Source organism: Neodiprion pinetum, chromosome 4 (genome assembly GCF_021155775.2).
Source record: "Neodiprion pinetum isolate iyNeoPine1 chromosome 4, iyNeoPine1.2, whole genome shotgun sequence".
NCBI classification, from domain to species: domain Eukaryota; kingdom Metazoa; phylum Arthropoda; class Insecta; order Hymenoptera; family Diprionidae; genus Neodiprion; species Neodiprion pinetum.
The window spans coordinates 18,542,101-18,565,734 of NC_060235.2; the positions used below are offsets into that span (position 1 = coordinate 18,542,101).

At 41.4% G+C, this 23,634-nt stretch overlaps 1 protein-coding gene across 1 annotated transcript; it reads left to right on the forward strand.

The window, feature by feature from the left end:
* The first annotated feature begins 300 nt into the window (after window positions 1–300).
* On the forward strand, window positions 301–5,199 carry LOC124217291 (cilia- and flagella-associated protein 43-like). Its single transcript, XM_046622699.1, has one exon. The coding sequence runs from the start codon at window positions 301–303 to the stop codon at window positions 5,197–5,199; it is 4,899 nt and encodes a 1,632-aa protein (XP_046478655.1).
* Window positions 5,200–23,634: the final 18,435 nt, after the last annotated feature.

Below are 23,634 nucleotides of genomic sequence, written 5' to 3' on the forward strand. Positions count from 1 at the left end.
GGACTTCAAGACCGCTTTTTTATACACAACGAACCTACCCTCGGCTATCATTATTTATACGGTATTTCAGTCGCGTGGCTCAACTCGAATTGCGACGACCTTCACGTTCGTGAAACAAACGAGGTCCCGAGCTTCCGAGTTCGAGATTTTACGATTAATGTACTCGCAGGCTCACCTAACCCAATTTCTGTAGTTTTATGCATAACAGAGACTGTGCTTTACGTTCCTCATGTTATTATCCACTGGTTTATAGAGTTTTAATCATCGCGTGATCTTTCAGTGATACAAGAGACCGATAAGATGAAGGCAAAAACCAGCGAATGGAAGTCGCATTGGATTCGCGGTGGAAAAATACCGCACGTGGCTTGGATTGGAAAGGATGTTCTAGCGTGGTGTTCAGGCGTGCACATAATCTTCTATGATGTTGTACAGAAAACAGAAAAAGTGCAGAGTTACGTGAAACACTCGCAGGGCGAAGGTGCATGCTGTCTTTCCGGTCACCCGACGCTACCCTTGTTTGCCTTTGCTGAGAAGGTGAGCAATCCACGCGTCCTGGTGTATAATTATCCCAGCATGAAACGAATATCCGAATGCTTAAAAGGTGGTCCGAGCGGCTACCTAGCGACAGCGTTCATGGAACACGAGCATCTAATCACTCTTGCTTCGTATCCGCATTTCCAACTGGCGGTTTGGTCATGGAGAACTGGAGAACAATTTACGACTATGGCAACCCATATTAAGGACATAGACAGGCAGATGATAGCGACGACTTACAGCGGGCACACCATGATTGCCCAGCTCGGCAAGGAGTCTGGCAAGCTGACCGTCTGGCAGATGAGAATATGCGGAAAAATCGTCAGCCTTAAATTCAAGGACGTAAAATTGCCACACGGAGAGCGTATCAATGCGGCAACGTGGAGTCCAGAACCAGGGCCTCCGACTCTAGGAATTCTTGACGAAAGCTGCCACATGTATGTGCTGCAGCACGACACAACCGTCCCAACAAAAATTGCACAGACGCAGAGATGTTCCGAGTGCGTAGATATCGAGGCATCCGATATCTGCTGGTATCGCGGTGGTCTTGTCCTCAAAACGACGTTTTGCCAGATACGATACTATAAGAAAACGACGGAAAGTAATCACTGGCATAGAATATGGATGGTAAAACTTCAGACCCATCCGTACTTACTGACATCACATCCGTTTAAAACTGACCGTTTGTTTTTTCACACTCTTGAGGGTGATCTAATCCAGCTTGAAGTACCTGACGAACCTGACACCGCAACTCCTGGCATGGTCACACACCTCCAGCGTGGTCGCTTTTATCGCTTTTTCAACTGGATTTATCCTTGGGGCCACCATCTTACCGCCGTCGACAATGACACGGACCTCGGCGTTCTGGAAACTCACACGGGAAAGGAGATCTGCAGAATCAATTTGGAGATGTCCGGATCTGTATCACGTCTTACTTCAAGAAGAGATTTGCCTTTAGTCGCGTTGACCAGCAATACTGGAGAATTTACGTTAGTCGGTATCTGTGAGCCCAAACAGCCGTTGATTCTTGCGCAATACCATCTCCATCGGGAAGATCTGAACCTACTGAAATTCTCCTATTCCGGGAGTTATATTGCAGCAGGATTCTCACTAACAGGCACCTGCTTTTGCATCGCGAGCAAGGTTGGTTCGCAGTTTGAAGTCATGGCTCGCCTCGAGGTCAACCGTCAAATATCGGATGTTCTGCTCTATGATAATATGGGGCACCTGAGGCTTTTTGTGTTGTGCGTTACATCGAGGCACGCAGTCATCAGCAATCAGATTCTCCTATACGATCTCCCTAATGGTCAGACTCATTTCTCGGCTGCTAGCTGCATCATAGAGCTACGAGACAGTTTCCAAAATCTGCAGTACAGTCCGGTCAGTGTTTACCAAGTACTTGGCTCACCGTATCTTACGAGGCAGCTGCAAGTCCTTGGGTTTCGGGGTTGGCAAGAGGTCACTCTTCTGGAGGCGACACCCTCAGACCACCAGGTACGTCAAACAAAAATTTTCAGTGATAGTCGGTGGATAACGACGTGTTCGCGTGATGGAATCGTTGTGGTCAGAAAAGGAGACAAACTGAGAACACGTGTGGCGTTTATAATGTCGCATCATCGCCAAAACTTGGGTGTCGTCAAGGGAATCATGAAACCCTCCGGCGACGTGATCATATCGCTTGGACACGATGGTTCTTTGGTGTGCAACAAATTGTTTGAGGACAGCGAACCGGAAGATTCCGGCACGGATGATCGGAGTTTCACTGAATTAAGAGGGGTTATTGCAAAGGAGTCCGAGTGGCGGACGTACGTTTCCAAAGATGATTACGCAACGCTGGATCCAGGCGTTGTGAAGATGCTTACTCAGGCTCGGGTACATTTCGCCCCCGCGTCTGAGTGCAAGGATCAAACTTGGATAGAATGGAAACGGTCGCTAAAGATTGCTGCAGAGACAAAGGAACACGCGGCAACCAGGGCTTCGATTCAAAGTTCCATCGCCGCTCTCAAGGCAACGGTTGCCCACCTGATTAATGTCAACGAAGCTTGTGCAGAGATCGAACAACTACCAATATCTGCATTTGACTTGGACAAGGTAAGTCGTGATCAGAAGCTAAAAGCGGCTCGGGACGAACGAGAGGATGTTCGCTGCATGCTGGAATGGAATTGTACGGGAATGGATCGTGTCGCTGATTGGATAAAGGAGTCATTTTGGGAAAAGCAACAGGTCCAAGCGCAATCAATTTGTTCGATTTTTGGTAGGTTCAAAGTACTTAATTATCCCACCGTTCCAACTGATCGGGAGGATGCTATTTTGCTCAACTGGGCACAGTTCTCCAAGCAGTTTACAAACAGCGTGGTTGATTTTAGTACAAACTTTTACCCATGGATAGCACCATTCAACAAAGTACAGGACATCATGGCACAGTCAACTATGAAACTTGAACACAGTTTGTCGGTAGTCGATGAGAAACAACGGATGGATGGAATACTTGAGGAGGATGAAGAAGATGCGGTAGTCGACGAGGTAGAACTGTTGAACCAGAGGATGTTGGAGGGTATGACAACTTACAGGTTCATTGAACCCTCGGAGCATTATTATTCTCAATTTGAATTATATAGTTATGCTCAAATGATGACAGAGAGTCAGATGGTGAGCCATGATGTGCAGCGCTTACGAGCTTACTTTAATAAGCTTTTTAACGATGTCTACGCCATCAAGGAACGCGAGATGAATCTTGTTATGGAAAGAAATGACCGCATACGACACATCGATTCTGAATTGTACCTTCTTTTCAACCAAAGGGTTTCCGAAGTCCCACAAGATCCTGTTTGGGATCAAACGGAAACACCTGAGAGTCTGGTCAAGGTGGTCGATTCGGAGGTTGAGGTGGCACCATACATTTCACCCTCCGCCCAAGACATACTGAATAAGCAGGCTGCAGAAGCAAATCGTTTAAGGCTGCTGCTACTTGCCGATGACTTTCGAGAGCGGGCATTGACGGCTATGATGGATGGAGTCCTCGAGGTCCGCTGGGAGGATCTGATCAAAAAGGATATACTAAAGCCGCAGTGCATGTTGACTAAGACAACGGATGCATACAGCGCTGAAGATGTGTTGGCTGTGCAGCAATATGAGAAGGAAGTCGAGACTCTGTCGCAAGAGCGAGAAAAGTATAAGAGAATCCTCGAAGCTGATTACTCGAAGGTCAGCGGATCCCTGAAGGATGGTATCAAGCGGTTTGAACAACGTCTGCGAGAGTTTTTCGTGACTAGAATTCGCGTCGAATCGGCTATTCAACAGTTGGGACTTCGATTCTGGCGTGGCTGCTACCGAAACATGCGTCGACAACAAATGTACGAGAGTGAAGAGAGACTCAAGCTCACGATCAGCCAGAAGGAGGCGGAGATCGTAAGCTTGAGCGAGGAGGTCCGGAGACAGCAGTCCGCCATAGCAGATCTCAAAGGACATTACGAGACTGCTTGTAACCGTGAAAAGTGGCAAGAGAAGAAGTTCAAAACCGAATTCCCTGGACTGGCCAAGGTCGGCCACGATCTTTTAAAGCGGCATTACAAACGTCGTCCGCGATCAATACAGAAGGCCATTCCTTCGACGTATCTCAAAGAAATGGGTAAGGCTGTCTTAAGTGTGGCCAAGCCTTTTTTCCTTATGGGAGAATGTCTGGATTACCTCAAGGCTTTGGATGCGCTCGATGTTCGTCCTGCGTCGTTGCCACCGTTCATCGATCCAATGCACTGGGACCATTTAGTACGTCTTCGCCGCCTCAAGGTGGATAGCGAGATGCGCGTGAAGTCTGCCTTGGCGGATATTGCCGAAGCAGAACACACCGTGGTCGAGTTTAACAAGCTGATTGCAAATCTCAAGACGGAAATAGAAATGCTTGGTGAGAAGCTGAACGCCGAACGTCTGGCTAGAGTGAATTTTGACCAGGATGTCGAGGTACAGTTCGTTCTGAAAATGGGTCAGATCGAAGTCGCCCTGAACAGTGACGCATCTACTGCGACGGCTATTCTTATACCACGATCGGCAATCGAGGAAGTTAACGTTGTCATCAGTATCGCCGGGACCGCGAAGCTCAACGCGATGAAGAAGACGATAAACTTTGGGAGAGGGATTAATTTCAAGGAGTGGGATCACAAAACGCGCAAAATGCGGATTGAGGACCTTCGCGAGGAGCTGTACTGCGTGGAACGGATAACTGTTACTAAAGAGGTTCAAGAGTATTTGAAGCGAAAGGCGAAGGGCTTCAAGGAAGACAGAACGCAGCAACAGTTAGAAAGAGAGCTAGAGCTGCTGCGAAGAAACTGGGAGAAGCAGCTCATGGACTGGGTCTACAAATTGGCGGCTATCGGAGCGAAAATTACGGCAATTAAAAAGAAAAACTCTCTCCTCGATAAGAGGATCGGTACGATGAACGTTGTGCGGTGTGAAATGGAGCTCCAGAGAGACGTTGACGTTGAGTCCAAGGCACTCGTATATCGTAAAAATAAAATGGACGTCCTCGCTGAGCGTTCTCGTCTCGTGCGAAAACTGCAGGACAATTACTCAGAATTGTTGGTCTTGCAAACAGAATACGAACTTTTACGACTACGTCGCTTTCCAGCTTTCAAATTCTTCAAAACCCTGGACGATGATCTCGCCAAGTGATAGTTCATCCATTATGAACTCATTTGCGATGACTGTTGCAGACCATATTGTGTACCTATAACTTATAATGAGTGAGGAGAGTATCTCAGAATAGAAAATGTTGGATATATCCTGTTTGAGCGTTTAAAATTAGAACAATGTCTTATCCCGTGCAAAAACAGAAATGAATGATAAATGAAACATGTACCTATTTCCAACGTTTCTTCACGCTGTGCTTAAGTTTTGTGGTCATGTGTGAAACATACACTGGATGTGCGAGTGATGAAAGTTTTCATTTTTAACATTTCTGCCTTTCAGACCATTTATACTTAGCCTACCGAAATCATATTGATGAAATTGATTAATCTGAATGTCTTCTGATTATACACATGTGTATTACTGTGAAAAATTCATTTCTTTTTTCTGAGTGATAGGAAATCGTTCCACTGTATCCACACCCGAGATTTTTCATGTTAGGATGCGGCTTGGTTGCCTCTAAGCTAACCGATGTTTACGTACAATTTATTGACTAACGAACGAAACTCTAGTTTGTAAAAATATGTGAAACATGTTGCTGTTTGAAATAACGTTACGAGTATAATTAGTGGATCTTTTTGATTAAAAAGGGGGTAGCAATTGTACGAATTGTAGATTACAATAGTAAAAGTTTCTAAAAATTGATTTCTTCCATTATCGATAAAGTTCTTCCCGTATTTCGATAATAAGCATGCCGGTATATGGTTTACATAATTTCCATTTGATTAGAACATTTAATTCGAAAGTTGTCCTGAGCCCGAATATTTAATATATGTATTATGTATAGTGATCTACTCGCAAGAATTAGGTAATTGTAGAGGCGGATACAGGTCCTGAACTACTTTCAGCATGGTGACACAATGAAGAATGGTTTTTGTCTTATTCAGTAACACTTACCAGGAGGAGCAAGAAGGAGGGTATAGGTCATAACCGATCGTCGTATTCTCAGACCGGTGTTGTACCAAGCTATGGAAATATTATGTATAAGATAAGAAATATTGAAATAGACTAATTTATGTAAAGACAAACATTTCTTTTATTCATTAGGATTATTATTCATTATTGCAGACGCGTAGAAATCTTTCTGGAGCACATTTAACGTGCCGGCGCTCTGATAGCTGAATTGATATTCAAGGTCTTCTTTATTCATATGTAATGAAACGATAATATGAAAAAATTATTGCAACGACAATGCGTGGCTGAGATTTAAAGATAAAAATGTTTTCGCACTTTTCAATTGCATGAGTTATATTTTTCGGTTAACCCTTTAGCAATCAGGCGAAAATGAAATTTTCGTGCCACTTTTGTGTTGGAAAAAAAATGTCATAGATTTATCCTATAACTCAACCACGTCAAAACGCTGATTTACGAAATTATAGTGAAATCGATGTAGTAAAAACATGTTTCTTCAAATGTCCGCAGATATGTCATGAAACAATAGTGGCACGACTTTTTTCTGCCCATATGCGTCTCATTGATAGTCAAGGGGTTGATCACAATTTATTCGAAAAATGCAGTTAAAATATGGCGTACACACCTCGATATTTATGGTGCAAACTATCGGTTTGAGGGTAATCCATACTCTCGGGAATTACTTGCTCCTTTTGCGAACGCCATCAGAATTTTTAATTAAATTGTTATTTCTTAACCAAAAAGTATTCAACGTACGTCATGTTTATCAAAATTTTCAACACCGTGACTTTTAAGCTATCGTTATGACTAGGTACGAGGAACGTGAAACACAACTTCTCAATTGATCGAAATCCATGGGGTTACTTATCGTTGTGTGTCCGGCAACGTGTACTACCACTATGGCTCACAACTGACGTGAAGTACGTTATTCATATTTTTATTTCTTCCAGGGCGTCTCGATTAGGAATTGAACGTGAGAAATTCTCAGGTGGCCCTTACGCTGCTATTTTATTATTTTATTTTTATAAAATGGAATATCATCCCGCGACGATTAGATATCAAAAATACTTCCACTATTTGAACTCCAAGGGCCGGTCCTCCGAATCTTCCGGGCAAATGACTTTCGTCGTATTAGGGAGCCATAATTCTCCACCGCGCTCCCAAAGGTGTCCGGCTTACGTACAGCCATTGTGGCGCGACAATATAAATATTTCTATTAATGGTGAAATGATTTTTATTAATGGAAGGCGACACCCTGGCGTCACATCCTCACCGACAGGCCTCACATTAAATATTTTAGTTCGTTATACTTCACTTTGACGCGGCACCCGCATAAACGACGGGGCTTCTTTGTCAACGTGCTTGCAAAGACATCAATTACCAACCTGTTACACAGCCGCGCAGGTCACGCCTCGGCTATGGTTCCAAGGATGGAGACGAAACTCAGTGCGGATGTATGGAAGGTTGACCCTCAATAATTTTCATTGCAATACCGCTTTGCAGATGTGGTTTGCGTTGTAGTGACTGCTTCCTTCAGCAGAGACTATGCATGTGCTATCATGGTCACCCGCGCTTCTGTAAAATGCAACGATGACAAGAAACGAGTCACCTCTCAATAACACAGCGTAACGTCAAAGAAACAGGTACAGCTGTTACTCCGACATATTCATTATCTGCTGTAGCCTGTATTTAACCCCTACATCATGAAAATGGTGAAGCTCTTGATTCCACTCTGAATCGTAGATATAAGCCTGAAATTCAAATGTTTTTTCATTGTACTATCATAACTATAATCGTCCAGTCAGGTATTCAAGTTGTTATTAAGCATTAATAGATTGTAAAAGCAAACAAAAGGAATATCTTTATCACGATAGCAAAAATGTCTTGTAGCCTCTAGAGTAACGAGGCTGTGAAATCAATGCCAGAGATGAATTGACTCGTCGTCTTTCATCGATCGTCGAGTAAAAGTTTAATTTGGTTAGAGATATTGAGCGTGACTAAAGCGAGACACCTGCAGGCGCGCATTACAGATTGGAGAACGAAGCACTCCAATCAATGCAAATAAAATAGCTGCAAGCGGCGAAACGTGGGCATATAGTCTGATGGAGAAAATAAAAGGTTCATGAATGTAAAAGACCAGCAGTGAATGCTAACCATGCAAGGCAATCTGGTAATGCTTCTTTACTGGAAAACAGGAAAATAGCCTCTGCCACCATAAGCAAGGGCTTCTACGCTTCTCTTTATACGAAATTTGTACCTAACTTTCAACGGAACCTCGTCTACCCAATATGCTTATAAATTTCGAGACAACGGTCATCCTGATAAATTCTACCCAGCAGGTTACAGTAAATTCTGTAGTAATGTTGATTGTAAGTAGAATACCAATAATAACGGTTTGAACTTTCTCACTGAACTATACATAGCTAATTCTGGAGGTATTTTTCTTACAAAAACTGAGTGACCTCTTCGGTAACATAACTAGAAGGGGAAAAACTGTCTAGCCACATGCAATACACACCTTGCGGTTCGTTGCGGTACAAAACGGAAATCATATTCAATGGTCGTATATATTATTTATTACTTTTCTTTCCCTGACACGCAGGTTACTACTACTGCACTACTTGCTGGAAAATTTTGGAATTTACCAGTAACTTATTTTCGTTTTATTACGTGCTTGAAAACTTATTCTGGCTTACAAAATTCGTTTCGTATATTTATGTGCTGATGGCTCGAAGTAGGAGTACCATAATTTAGAGTTGGTGTGATCGAAATCCATCGATTTCCGTGAAAAACGACCGTCATTCTACTCAGATTCTTTATGCTCGCTTCATATGGGATCAAAAGTTACATCATTTTTCTAATTTTGATGCCCTTCGTACACGAAGAAACCCAATTTTAGTAACATACATACAATTGTTCTGTATTTTTATTCTGTTGAACCTACTTCCTCGAATTTTCTAATTTAGATTTTAGAATCCAGTTCCGTAATATATTAAGAAACTCCGTATACCAAGCTTCATAGACACAATCAACCCAGTTGTTTTCCATTTTTATGAAATTCACACTCGGTTCGTCTGTACTTTTTTTCATTTGGTGGGTTTCTTTAAACCATATTTGATGTGTTTTCTGTGCAAATTGACTTCGTGAGTTTTGGTCGTAACGGTTCGTTTCTATTAGCAATTTAGGCGCCAATGATGTAACTACGCGTGTGGAAAAATGTCGGTGTTATCGAAGTACTAGCTATTTGGATCCGGTGTATATTGCTGCGTTGATATATGTTCCATTCCAGAACGTCACCACCTATAGACTTTCACCCGCTCTAGAAATAGATTTTATGATAGTGTTAAAAGTGATAAGTACTACTTTAGGATTATACCTCTCCTACTCTGCTCACCTCACCGCATTGTAAATCGGGTGACTTCTAATCTCCGAAGGCATACCTTACGCACGGCATTTATTCCTCGCGTGACGGACGGTCATTCAGTCGTGTTTTCTCCAAATGAAATTGGTTATCAACTAACCGACTCTCGACGAAATCGACGAACCCAACTGTAATTGATAAAGTTTGCTGCTTCACGTTTTCGTGCTACGTACTCTTTATTCAACGACATTGTGTTTTTTTTTATTTTTCATTTTTATTATCAATACCGAGTTGTTTTCCCTTCGTGGATCGGATCTTGTACAAATACGTTTCCGAACAGTCTTGCTCTTTAAAATTTGTTCAATTATAACTTTGTAAGATGCCAGCGAATTCGTTATTCCTCACTCGAAAATTTCACAACTCGTCATAACCTGCTGCAAGTCGTATATTACGGTTATTATACGATCGATCAAGACCACACGCATTTGCGCCTAATATCACTATCGCTCTGTACCTTGATCAATAATCGTGGTCAGATCGCTCGCTGCTCGAGGAGAACGATCGAAAATCTGTCTTGTCAGTGAACTCAGAAGGGTTGCTGTATTTCCTAATTTTAAACTCGCTGAATTCGACACATCCTGTTCAAAGATTATAAACAAATACATGCATATCTAAATAAAATGTATAAGTCATTCGTACCGTCGTTTAATTTGTATTGAAGTTTCTCACGTGTGAACCGGTCACGAACACTCGATCCATCGTTGCACATCTTACGTTGAAATGTCCCCAGGACTGCAGAATTTGTGAAACTGCCTGCAATTAATGATAATTCTGTTAAAGAGTGTTAACTGCAATATACATACACGTGGGTTCTGTAAACAAGCCCTTAGTTTTCAAGATTTTGCATCTTATTTTTCACTTGTGATGTATTGGGTTGGGTGAAACCATTACTGACTATGAGAGCCACGTCGACAGCATGCCGTACGAACTATCGGGAGCATGTTGATGAAAGGCTCTTCAGGGACATGAACAGGTTTTATGGACGTCTGTAATCGTGATTCAAGTTCACGAGTGACGAAAAATTCTTTCTAGCCATTTAGCGGCCTTATAAAACGTCGAATATAACGGTACGATGATAGATGGATTGATGGATTGTTTCGTTGCCTAGAGCAACTGAGCATGCGGCCGTCCACTTGACCCTGTTGTATGGATGCATACTCATAATGCGTAATACACTGTTCAAAGCAGAGTACAAGCGCGGCACGGATCTCGTGTAGCATATTTCGTTCCAGAGAAAAGTATATTAATTTAATAGGTAGATCGAAAAAAATTTCATAAAAAACAATTTCACACACGTGTGATATACGCAAAGGTACGAAGGCTTAGCACGCAAGAAAAAGTGTGGCAAGTGCAACCATCGCTAATAACACGTCTCTTCGGTCGCAACGTTATTGCGAGCATGAATCCTGGAAGGTGTATTTTATGGGGTTTTAAACATTCCTATCAGTTCATTCGTCGTTAGTATACGCGCGATAAAAATCTACACCGGTCATCTTATGTCATGTGAAAATAGCCCCGCGAAAAACTGCGGGTACGCAGTATAATACAGATCTTTTAAATCCACTGTATTTGTGTTTAATTTTTTATGCAACGCATGGGTGAGAAGTGCTACTTCTCGTTCCTGCAGAGGGTAGAGTAAGTTACCTTTACAAGCAGGGATAGAATAAAGATGCGTAAAACGGCTCGATTTTACATCTCGCACTAGTGCTTTTCACTTCAGAAGCACTTGTATCACAGTGTTCCATTATGGGTGTCCTGTTAAAAAGAGGACATCGCTATATGAGATAGGTTGTCGTAAACATCAGTTTAACGATTTGCGTTTTACCAAGATTCATACAATAGCGAGCGTTTGCAACATAAGTCAGGAAATATTAGATTTGCAAAAATTTAAGTATTGTGGAATGCATGTATTCCCTGGTCTGGCATGTAGTTGCAGGGTTTTTCGAAATCTACAGTTAATTCTCAATTCAGGTAAACTGTCGCAACGGCGTCTCCCAGTCGGTGAAAGGTCTTATTTTCACGCGAGTATGATATAGTATTTGCCTACACTGAGAGAAATTTTTAGTTCCGGTTACCGATCAGTCTTTAACTATTTTCACTTTTTACCACAATCGAAAAATATACTTCTAGGTACAAAATGAAAGTTAGTTTTCTAGCTGTTGCAGGAAAGTCTGGTATCCGTTACTATTCTTTCTCATTACGATCATTGTTGCTATATTTTCTTGCAACTGTTGCGAAAATTTAACGCTTGTGCGACGATAAATTGATGTTAAAGCCTTGTTTATCTAAAAAAGAGGAGTAAACCGAACAAACTGATTTTGCGTTGCAATAACCAAAAAAGGATCGACGATGGCGCAGAATGGTTACGCGTACCTCGTTTTTCGTAATTCCAACAATATTCAAACAGTTTTGTTTAACGATGCATGTTTTACTGAACTTTTCTAGTTACAAATGAAATTTTTCTCAGTGTACCTTACAAGATAACAAATGTCCATGAACTTAATGTTCCTTATTTTCACGTCCATCGGTCTCCTCAAGCTCGTACGAGCATTCTAATGCAATTTTACTCTTCAAAAAAACCGGTTCAAGGTTGTAAATTACCGGCGACATCACCCTTCCCGTGAGAATTCTTTAAATTTGCTTCACTCTCGGAACATGACGATTTCAAACTACACTGTAGAAAGAAAAAAAAAAAAAATAATAAGCTCGACAGAATTACGCATATATACACCGACGTACGCTGACTGAATATACCCACAATTAGTGTCGCGGTGTAGTTACCTACCCTGTCATATACCCATAACACGTGTGTATCAGCTCGGGTTGAGAGTAATAAAATGCGCAGGTTCACCGGCACGTAAGCATTTGACACTGACTCCTCGTGAGAAGTAAGCCCGTGTAAAGAGGGAGGTGTGGGGGGGGTGGTGGGGTTAGAGGGAGGCAGGGGGGTAGTTTTACGAGCGACGGTACGCAAGAGTCGAGGAAAGGACAGCGGGCAAGCCGTGTTATTATCGAACCGTAGCTCTTCGTGGCGCTTGGCGTCCCGGTGGCCGGGGTCCAGGGAGCCGCGGAGGGGCTGGTGGGTAATCCGCGCGAGCCTCCACTTTCAGCCCATAAAGAGACAAAGGAGCATTCTTGCAGCACAGGGCCGTAAAATCTCGTTTTTGCAAAAACTTTGCGCGCGACTAACAGCCGCTGGCGGTTGGTATGGGTCGCTTCTATGTATGAGTGCAACGCTGCAGCCGCGAGTGCTGAATCGTCCGTTGCCGTTCTTTCGGATCGGTTCGAACCCGTCATCCAGGAATCGAGACTCAGGCCAATAAGATAACGGACGATCTTGGCTGGCTTCTCTACGATAAATCGTCGAACAAAAATTAAACGGCTGCGTGGATGTTGGACTTGAACTTTTGGTAGTAGAGTTTGGAAACACAAAAATTACGCAGGTGAATAGACTTTGCTTTTTTTTGTTTTTTTTTATTTTTTTTTTATTTGGAGTTTCAGAAGAAGACTTGTATGAAATTTATTAATGAATTTCGAGCCTTCGATTGCCAAGGTTAAATATATTGAAAGTTTGTAAGTATTTTAATTAAATCATCGATAGATGAGAAACAAAACTTGTCAAAAAATAGAATACTTTATACTGATAACTGAATTTATACCATCTGTAGTACGTGATCTACTTCTTTAAGCCAAGACAAGTCATCTCACTTTGAAGATGCGTAGCCGATGCAACATTTTCCTTATCTGAAATTTCAGTAACTGGAATCAATATTTTTTTCAATTCACTCAACTTGACACGAAAGTCTAGTGATCGCACTGAAAGCCGCTTGTTACAATTCAAGAGATCGTTCGATACAAGAAAATTATCAGTATTTAAACAAAAAATGACTCAACACTTCTCGATTTGTCTCGATTTGTCCCCTCAACAGAATCCCTCCGAGTCACCGCTTCAGAGGGGCAAGGATAATAATTTTTTGAACATGTCACGCTGTCGGAAGCGCGCCATTTCGCCTCGTGACACTAATCCTCCGTCCACTGGGCAGTTTCGGTCTCCCTAAACCGCAACGTTATTACCATATGGGATTGAGTACGGTATCAGAGTGGTTTACCTACTTCCTTCGGCGTTCGGAGTTTCCAAAGGGGGTGCGGATTGGAAACAAACATTAGTGAAGGCTCTGCCCCACTGGATATTGTTTCCAAGTTGCTACAGCTTACTTGTGCATTTCGCAGGATTTAACTCAAACGTGTGATGCGATGCGATGTGACTTATACCGATGGCACCTCGATTCCAATCTTCTGTCACGAGTGCACGATGCATAAATGCCTATTAGATATTGTTTAGAACGTGTGTCGATGTGGTAGAAAAAAAAAAAAAATACTGTATGCAGTTATTTTTCGTCTTCCGTGCTTTGACCCTTTTGACATTAATCTAAAGTCGCTGAAACACTTAAAAGGTATGCGATAAAGGTTTCCATACTAAACTTGTAGTTTTGAAAGGAAAATACGTTAGAGATTTTTGAAAATTATGCTTAACTGACGAACTCGTTTCAGCAAAGTTTTTCATTAGGCATCGAATAAATCAAGACGGGGAAGCATTCGAAACATAGTCGCGCTAAATGAAAAGTAAAATAATGAAAACTGGAATTAGCTCTTTTCTTACTTTTACTAAAATGTCGAAAAGTCAGAAAGTTTTGTTTCATCTAACACTTTAGTGTTAAATAATCTGAGGTATCTCTAAAGAATGTGGAATGCAGCTCTAAATGGCGATTAAAATTAGTCGGCTAGCGTATCAAAAATGAATAAACTTCAATTATTGAGACTAATTATATCGGTGCAAGCGAATGGAATCAATAGTGTAAGTAAAAAGGAACGTTATGTTAATTTCTTATTCTTTTTATTAAGACGATTCAGCTCGTAAATCAATATTCCGTGTATCAGTAGCGACGGTACAAACATTGCGCGTCTTTTTATGCATGAAATATTTTCTCTCAACTAAAGGCGTACCGAATTGTACGATACCTACGCTTAATACAGCATACGAGGTTCCTTTTTTCTGACTCTTTTCTTTTCCACGTTTTGCCCATCAGTTTTTGCGACAAGAAACAGCCGCGAAATTGGTTGAAAAATAATATGCAATCTTCCCTCGTACGCACCGCCTCCAGCATAAGCCATGCGAGTGATACCTACTAGACTTGTTAAAATTAAAACTTCAACTCTCTCGCGTGATCGTTGACCTTAAATGCAAACATGCCCACCACGATGAATGATTGATCCTCAGCCGAAACTCCCGGACGTCGAAGTGTCGACGTATATCGCTTTCCAAACGACATTGTCAGCTCTCCTCGAACTTCTCTGGGTCAACGAAGGGTCAAATATTTCCTACTACGGTATTATTCATGCATATTACAGTACGTACCTACGCATCGTAAACACTTGCCCCGGCAATGGGCAGCTGCGAGCTTTTCATATTACACGTACAGAGCAGAGACTACATACGTTCGTATTTGAAATCAGTGCTGCCAAGTCCGCGAGAGCGAAGAAGCGAGGAAGCGAGTGGTTGTGAACACCGAGACGACTCGGAAGATTTTAAGCTAATCTCATTTTAATGACCGGGTTCAAAGTCGGGAAGGAATAATGAAGTGTCAAATGGTCTGTGTGGTGGGCGTTGTTTTTCCCCATCCTCTCATGGTTTGCATACATGCACGCATGCAGGTATGCACGGAACATACTATACGTATAACAACGCGTTTCTTGGGCAGATTTTAATTAGCAGGAGGATCTCGCCCCTCTGTTATTATCCCTACTTCTACTCATTACGAATATTAGAATTTAGAACGCAAGTCTCTGTAATCATAGGTGGCATATATCAGACTCGGAGGGAGACGGTCGTGAATCCGCCAGCAACTTGACACCTCAAGGGGAGGCCTTCGTCGATTTCGACGCTGTGGTATATACCTCGAATTATCCAAGTCTGCGTATATAAAGTACAAAAAAGGGCATATCAGCCCTATTGTAGATGCAATTCTGAACAAAACCACTACGAAACATTTTCATTTAACGAAAAAATAAAGAAATGGGACGATTTCTACGAATTTATCGTCGCGATTTCGTAGAAAACATCCCAAATTTTTAAAACTGACAACTTTCTCACGAAATTTCCTTTGTATTTAAGAAAAGAACAAATTTTAGGAATTTTCTCCGATCATTTAATATTTCTAAAGAGGTATTTAAACCACGGATATTGACTCTGCAATATTTGAGGAATATCTAAGATTTTTTTTAATTTGATGGGATGAGTAGTTCTGAAATGATGGATCTTGAAAAAATCACAGGATCTCACAGACCTATAATAGAGTCTACTCAAACCAAGCGACACGTATTTTTTTTTTATCTGCACTTAAACTGTTCAAGGGGGTGGAAACCACCCTCCAAAGTAAGGCACGTCAAAGGGCGATTTGGCATTGTTTTTTTTTTTTTTTTTTGTTTTTCCGTTTTTATTGAAAAAATGACATTTTTCATTTCTTCCAGTTGGATTGGTTAGTAAATATTATGTTCTTCTCAGTGAAACTACCGTCAAACCTTACTTCGGAGTGTGGTTTCACCCCCGTAAAGTGTTTAATGAGCGATAAAAAAAAAAAAAAAAAAAAAAAAAAAAAAAAAAAAAAAACAGAATCGTGTCGCTTACAATTAGTTTTTTTGTTAGTCTACTGTAAGATATTACAAGACAAATGAAATTTGAAAGATCGACCCGGGATACCTATCTTGTCAGTGATCGAAAAATTGGGTGCGTACTCCGAAGGTTAATGGCCGACGAAATGAAATTAGTTTTTCGTTGGGATTTAAAAAACGATCAATTTCATTGCGTGTAGCGCTTATCTATTTTCAAGAGAAGAGAGAAAGAGAGAGGGAGAGGGCGTGACACGTTCAAGCCGAGCGTGACGCGTGCGAGGAGCTTGGCGAACCTCGGTAGGTATTATAACTAAAATCACGCGGCAATCGTGAGCCACAATTCAAGATCGGCAAGCCCCAGCACGGCTCGGCTGGCCCGGGATCTCGACTGCCATTAATTCGAAGTTGGCTGACAGGTCACTCGAGTAGAACAGTCTATTATAGATTATAAGGCCGCTGCGGCCGAGGCAACAGTTATTTAACTTATTGGATATTTAATAATTATTATTGTTGTTTGCATTGCGGATCTCACGGGTCGCGGGGTCTTCGGATGTATTTCTAAATTTATTACCGTTGACCGCGAGAAATGGTGAAGAGGTTAGAGATACGTACCGTACTTGTAAACGAAGATGTGCGCCCAGTGCCGGCGTACCTACGAAGTCTGGAAAAATTCAACTGCTCGCACGGAGGCACTTTCTCAATGTTCACGGAATAGGCTTTGTCAGATTCACGAAATTACTGGAATTCTTACATCCCGGAATTCTGCGAGATATACCGACACAATTATGGTTTCCATGAAATTGTTACCGATATTTTTACGTTATGATTGTACTTATAATTAATAACTTGGTTCGCGCTAGAGAAATTATAAGGACAATGTTGTAACGAATTTCAGAAAATTTCATCATTAATTCCGAAGTTGAGAAAATATCACTTTTCTAATTTTAATGTTAAATATTGGATACTGATGTGAGATATTGAGTGAAAAATCGAATGTAACATACCCTTGATTGTGGACTGCTGGCACTTTAGGATCTAAGTTGTCTGTGCAATAGTATTCTAACCCCCAATAATGACCGGAAACTAACCATTATTAATCTTCGAACTACTGGGTCGACTGAATTTTTATTCCGCGGTAATCGCAAACTGTCCTAATGGCGGTGAGAGTCTAGTTTAATTTGAAATTTCGTACACTTTTTCTTGTAGCAAAAAGAATACAAATGGAAAGATAATTTTCAATTAAAAATCTCCAGTGTTGAATCGCCAAAAAAATTTTTTATCCTTCTTCCATTTTGAATTTGTTGACACACTTGATGGTCTCGTCCAAAAGTAAGCATAAGATCAAAAGACCCCTTTTCTTTGGTGTCCGGTAAATATTAAAGAATTTTTACTTTTTCGTTGACACCGTATTTTTCATCGTTTACTGAATTCCCATTTTCCGACTGGTACCGCAGACAAGATATCCGGTGTATGAGTGGAGTCGAGCATGCGGTTTAAAAAAAAAAACAACAAAAAAAACAAAAAAAAACACGAAAAGAAAGAAACAGGCCGATACACGATATACTGAAGTTTTTCTGGAGAGTGTTATAACATACTCGTGATGTTAGAGAAAAACAGTCGGAGTACGAAAGCGTGTAAAAGTTGTAGAAATTACTAAGATATATGTATTTATAGGTGATGAGAGAAGTCCTATGCTCGCAGCAATCGGTGAACACGAACGGCACAGCGAACATAAAAGCCCGCAAGTCCGTTATGGATTCGTCGCAAAGTAGCGACGGGTTCTTAAGGGTGGGTATAGGTATATGTACCTACCACTTAGTCCGGTGGCTGTACAGCCCCGGTGTATCGATGGTTTAACGTTTGCGTGCTGCGAACGAAAGACGCTGCAAATAAAAGTGAAAAATGGAACTTGGCGGAGTGATTCGGAGGCCTGGGAGCGAAGAAGAAGAGGCTTAAACGCTCGGCTCACGTGGTCATTCGGTTGCAGCTTTTCTCTTCCCTCTAAGTGGAGTTAATAGTCGAAAGGTATATAGGTGTATGTGCCTATAACTCAAAAAGACGTCTTCGACCTCTGGAGAAGACTGGGAGAGGATTTCCTCCTCGCGGGACTTGACTCTTCGCAGGGAGCTCGCGTCGTTATTTCTTTTGCGTTACACGTAGGTACGGCTACTCGGACTATGCGGAGAACCGCACAATGACTGCGGCAGCGGCGGCGAGGATGACGTGCGGTAATTTGCCAAATTGCACCAATTGCTAGACCACCGATTTGATCCATTGTTGTTCAAATGCCTCGCTCGACGCTGTGCAGTTCCAGAATATTATCTATACGCTCCGGGAAATATGGAGGTATTCATGCGCCGCATATTCGTCCTCCGTCTCTGCCGAGTCACACGCGGGAATTCATCTTCAACGAATCGTCAGCCTTCCCCTGCCTCTTGTCTGTTCGGCCAGAGAAACTTCGCTCTTCAAAATTTCTCTATGGTACTTCCTACACCGTATTGCAAGTTTTATTCGGATACGGAACGGGGAATTCACCATACATTTACCGTTCCCTCAATTTACAAATACGATACATTTACTACACAATTTAGTAAATTCACTTGATTACTTTTTTGTGTGTTTCCTATAAATTTTAGTAAAATCAAAAATTATTATGGTAAATTCAAGATAAATTGATATTTCAAATAAATATTCGAGAAAAAAGACAGTAATTTAAGTCGCTGCACCGGATTTGTAAATTGACAACTGTTTTGTACAGTATATCTTTAGTAAATTCACGATCATTTTTAACACTGTTGCTGGTCACTCTTACAGAACGAAAAATTGTTAAATTAGCTCTGAATATTGAAAGATTTTTTCAGCTCCATGTTTTATTAGAATTCTCAAAAAATTCCCCAACAGTTTTGACTTCGTATTAATTTTCTCCAACTTTATGCAAACGATTAGGTTATCAATCATTTTTCGATAAACCAATATGTTCAAAGTGCTATGAAAAACTTGTTTCATCATGGAACCGACCTTTCGAACAAATAATCTTTGAGAATATTTCGAGAACCTTAAAAACGGTGGAAGCACAAAAATGTCTGAATACTCATAACTCGAAAACTGTTGTATAAAAAGTGATTAAAACTTCATGGCCGGAGGTTGTGGAGGTCCCGCTGCTATCAGTTCGGAAGGTTTTAACCAAATTTAAAATAGCGAGCTCAAAATCTAGCCGAGTTGACATGGAATGCTCCATACAGAGAAATATTTTTTTTCGGCAATACAGTAACGATTCCTGGCTATGATGATGGAAAATTGCTGTACATACAGCATATTGTTTAATTTACCAAAATGGCTGTCACATACGGCAAGAGAAATGTTTTGTCAACTCGTTCGTATGTGGTTTTGATTTGACGTAGAATTGAATAGAATTCTCAGTCTAACCGCCTTTCAATAAATCGAAAAAAAAAAAACATTTCTTTAGCAAGAACTTGATTACAATATTTTACAAACATAGAAAATCCTTTCGCTGGTTGTACTGTACACCAATTATATTTCAGAGTTAAAAACTACGTTTCCCGCAATGTCGCGAACGTCATTGCAGTTCGAAATTTGTTCCTGCATTTTCTGAAATTCTCCAGAAATCCAAGAAATGAAAGTAAATACCGAAACGGTAGTCAAGTATTTGAAATTGTTGCGCTCTCTTGTAAAAACAGCAGCGAAGTTCCAAATTTGCATCATACCTACATACCTGCGTACGTGTATCGGCGTATAGGGGATGAGATGGCGGCGTCTTTAGGGACAACGGAGGATGTGAACTGGCCCAGCGCAGGGGGAAAGAGCCGCGAAGAACGAAGGACGATTACGCGGCAGTAAAGATCGCGAAACGACTTTTCTTCGAGAGTCCTGGCCATCCGTTGGGGCCCCCGGGGCCCGTAACCACGAGTAATTATGTAATTGGCGAACGATTACTTACGGCCGGTTCCTCCGCACGGGGGCCCTTCGGAGGTATTATTCCAGGCATTGGCAGGGGCCAGTGACATTCCTGTACCCTTTTTTTTTTACAATCGTTTCATTTCTTGGTACTTGCTTCAACTGCCTCTCCCTTCTTCTTCAACCTCCGTCCATCCGTTCGTTAATCTTGTGTTTGGCTCTCAACTCTCAGCTGTCCGTTCACGCAATCTCCCTGCAATACGATATGTTACACGGTCTGTTTGTGCATACATGAAGCCTTCTGGCAATAGGAATGTTAATGTGTGTGCTTGTGCCACATAGGAAAGTCAAGGCAGCGTTAATCCGTCTGTGCGCATAGAATAAACAACTCATGTTACTTTCTGTGATCTGTTCTACGTGCTTCGAGGCTTGTGCAATTATTAAAAGTACAATCAACAGTCTATCTGCAGATTCACCTTTTTTCTGTGTCTTCAATGTAAATGACGAAAAGGCAAATAGTATTGTTACGACGTTATTGTTACGTATTCCTATGTATACTGCGCCAGCCACTCACCAATTGCAATATCTTGATCCTGGTCGTTCGGTTTTTTTTCCGATTCAACATGTTATCTGAAGCATGCATATTGGTTTGATAATACAAAAAATGACGTTTTCAATAATCAAACTTGCAAACTTGAAAATTAGTCCGGAAAGTCAAAAGTCATCAGGTCAAGGACCTGGACAACCAGAACTACGGAGCGCTTGTCCTGGAAGTCGAGTTTCACCAGGAAGCGGACCTGGAGCGCAGAAACTACGCAGAGGTCGGTCAAGTCACCAGGTCAAGGACCTGGACAATCAGAACTACGGAGCGCTTTTCCTGGATGTCAAGATTGACCAGGTGGAGAACCTGGATAGCCAGAACTACGTAAAATTAGTCCTGAAGGTCAAAAGTCACCAGGTAGTGGACCTGGAGCGCAGAAACTACGAAACACATGTCCCGGAAGTCGAGTTGCACCAGGAAGCGGACTCGAAGCGCAGGATCCAGGAGGTGGAGAACCCGGTACTCGAAATCTGCGGAGCGCGATTCTCATTCGTCCTCTCGACTGCGCGGTTGTTTCCAGACTGAGGAATTTGGCTAACTGATTTTCGTCGTCGACGATTACTATAGATCGAAGACGTCAAGAGAAAAAAAAAATTTGGGTGACGTCACTTTCTGAACATTCGAACATCCGACATCCAAACTTTGGTTTCGAACTTTAATACTATGTACGTATGATATATGATTAGTGACTTTCAATACAATTGACGGTTCAGTTCTCTAGGGCATACAATTAAAGTTCATTTCACGCTGCGCAGAATGTCAACGCCATTGGTTTCGATGTACGAGTATGATTCTACATTCATCGATATTAATATTTGACTTTCGATACTGGAAGGAAAGGAATTATAACATGACAATTGAGCTCGGTAATACATGGACAAGAACAAGTAATACAGGTTTTGGGACTCTTTGTTTCCATTGGTGTGAGCAGAGAACTGCGCGATAAAGAGTACATGAGTACTTATCTTCTACTGAAGAAAATAGACGAAAAGTAAGAAGAAGAAGAAAAAGAAGAATAATCACGTGAACGCCACAAGGTCTGATTCTCGTCACGGTAAGTCATGCGACGATGTATATTTAACGACGCGATAGGATCACACGAGGTCTTTGGAAGGGTTCCGGCCAATTTTACCGTCAAACTTCCGTGCGCGCCTTGATGCATCGGTGCGATTAAGGGCCCCCAATTTGTACCTGATGCCGAAAACAGTCGGTTATCAACGTGGCTATCGGGCGCGATTTTTGTAGAGCTAAACACACGAAGGTGTGTTAAAAATCTGCCCCACATGGACTTTTGGAAGTTTGACCGAAATATGAGAGACGAATCAGACGTTTCGCAATTGCCGTCACTGAGAAACATTTCGTTTGTTATAATAAGTATAAAAATTCAGTAAAAGAGGTATCGTTAAAAAAACGGTTTCAATATTGTTGGAATTACGAAAAGCGAGGTACACGTAACTATTTTGCGCTATTGGCGTTCCTATTTTCGGTAATTGCAACGCAAAATCAATTTGTCCGATGTACCGTACTTTTGTAGATAAATAAAGCTTTAACATCAATTTATTCTTGCACAAGCATTAAATTTTCGCGAGAGTTACAAGAAAATATAGTAACAGTGATCGTAATGAGAAAGAATAGTAACGGATACTAGACTTTCCGGTAACAGTTAGAAAACTAATTTTCATTTCGTACCTAGAACTATACTTTTCGATTGTAGTAAAAAATGAAAATAGTTAAGGACTGAGCGGTAACCGGAAGTAAAAATTTCTCTCAGTGCCGAATCTTTTGCCAGGTCTTTTATAGATTTACCTATAGACACACGATGCTGACCCAGTGTCATTTGCCTGCAATGATCTGCACATTGCAAACCTAATGCAAATATTCGAAAATGTTGTCATTTTCTGCCACGATAACAAGCCAAACAAAAAGAAAACTTCACATTCGAGCAATTTCAAATCTGTAAGGCACAGCACACATATTAAGGTTAGTTATTGAATAATTTTTCAAATTTTTTATGCTATATTGCTGGTTTAATTCACCGATACAGAACGTAACTATTCTTGTTACTTGCGTTCAATACTTTCCTGTTACTACAGAGATACGGAGAATCGAGAAGAATAAGTGTATTATATGCAACTGGTAAAAAAAGTGTTTCAGTGGTCAGAAGATTGAATGTTTTATTCCAAGATTATAGGCTACAGGCCTGCATCAAAATCCATCAAACATGTCCTGCGTCTAAACAGGGCTGCATCTTAAGCACATCATCATATACTGGAGTACAACATCAGGGTTTGAATTGGAGGCAACGGCTATTTACCTGTGACGTACTGTAACACTCACACCGAGTCTAATTCACTGCAATCTTGCCTCGTCTACTATCAGCGTTGTTGAGTTTAGGGACATGCACACACGCATCTCGTGTGCATAATAATAGACGCGGTGTGTTGAAAAACCGGTACCTATAGGTTCGCGTGTCCGAATTGGCCGGAGGCACAACAATTGTGGTGGATGGTCGAGCAGCAAACTTGTGACATCCTGTGACGAAGAAATATATGTTCGAACAGATGGTTACCTACCACATAGGATACCATTATATTCACTTATGTCATACGTCGTCCTTTGCGGTGTCTCCGTATGACCATTACAGCTTTCCATCTTTGGATAGCCTGCGACCACTTTCGCCACTCATCGATATGATTTTTTTCTGGATTACAGTGGTGGAAGCTTTGGAATCAATGCCTCTTATCTTGACGCGTTTATGAGGTACATGCAGGAATATACGTGTATAAAGTGGAACTCATTGATGTTAGTCTCGTTACTGTAACAAGAGGATTGCATATCCATGCAACGAACAGATTGCTTTCAACAAACTATCACAGCCATATACTACACTGTTGGATATATA

Bases quoted from the DNA above. Each gene is read 5' to 3' on its own strand.
- LOC124217291 (XM_046622699.1), top strand. From the start codon at position 301: ATGAAGGCAAAAACCAGCGAATGGAAGTCGCATTGGATTCGCGGTGGA.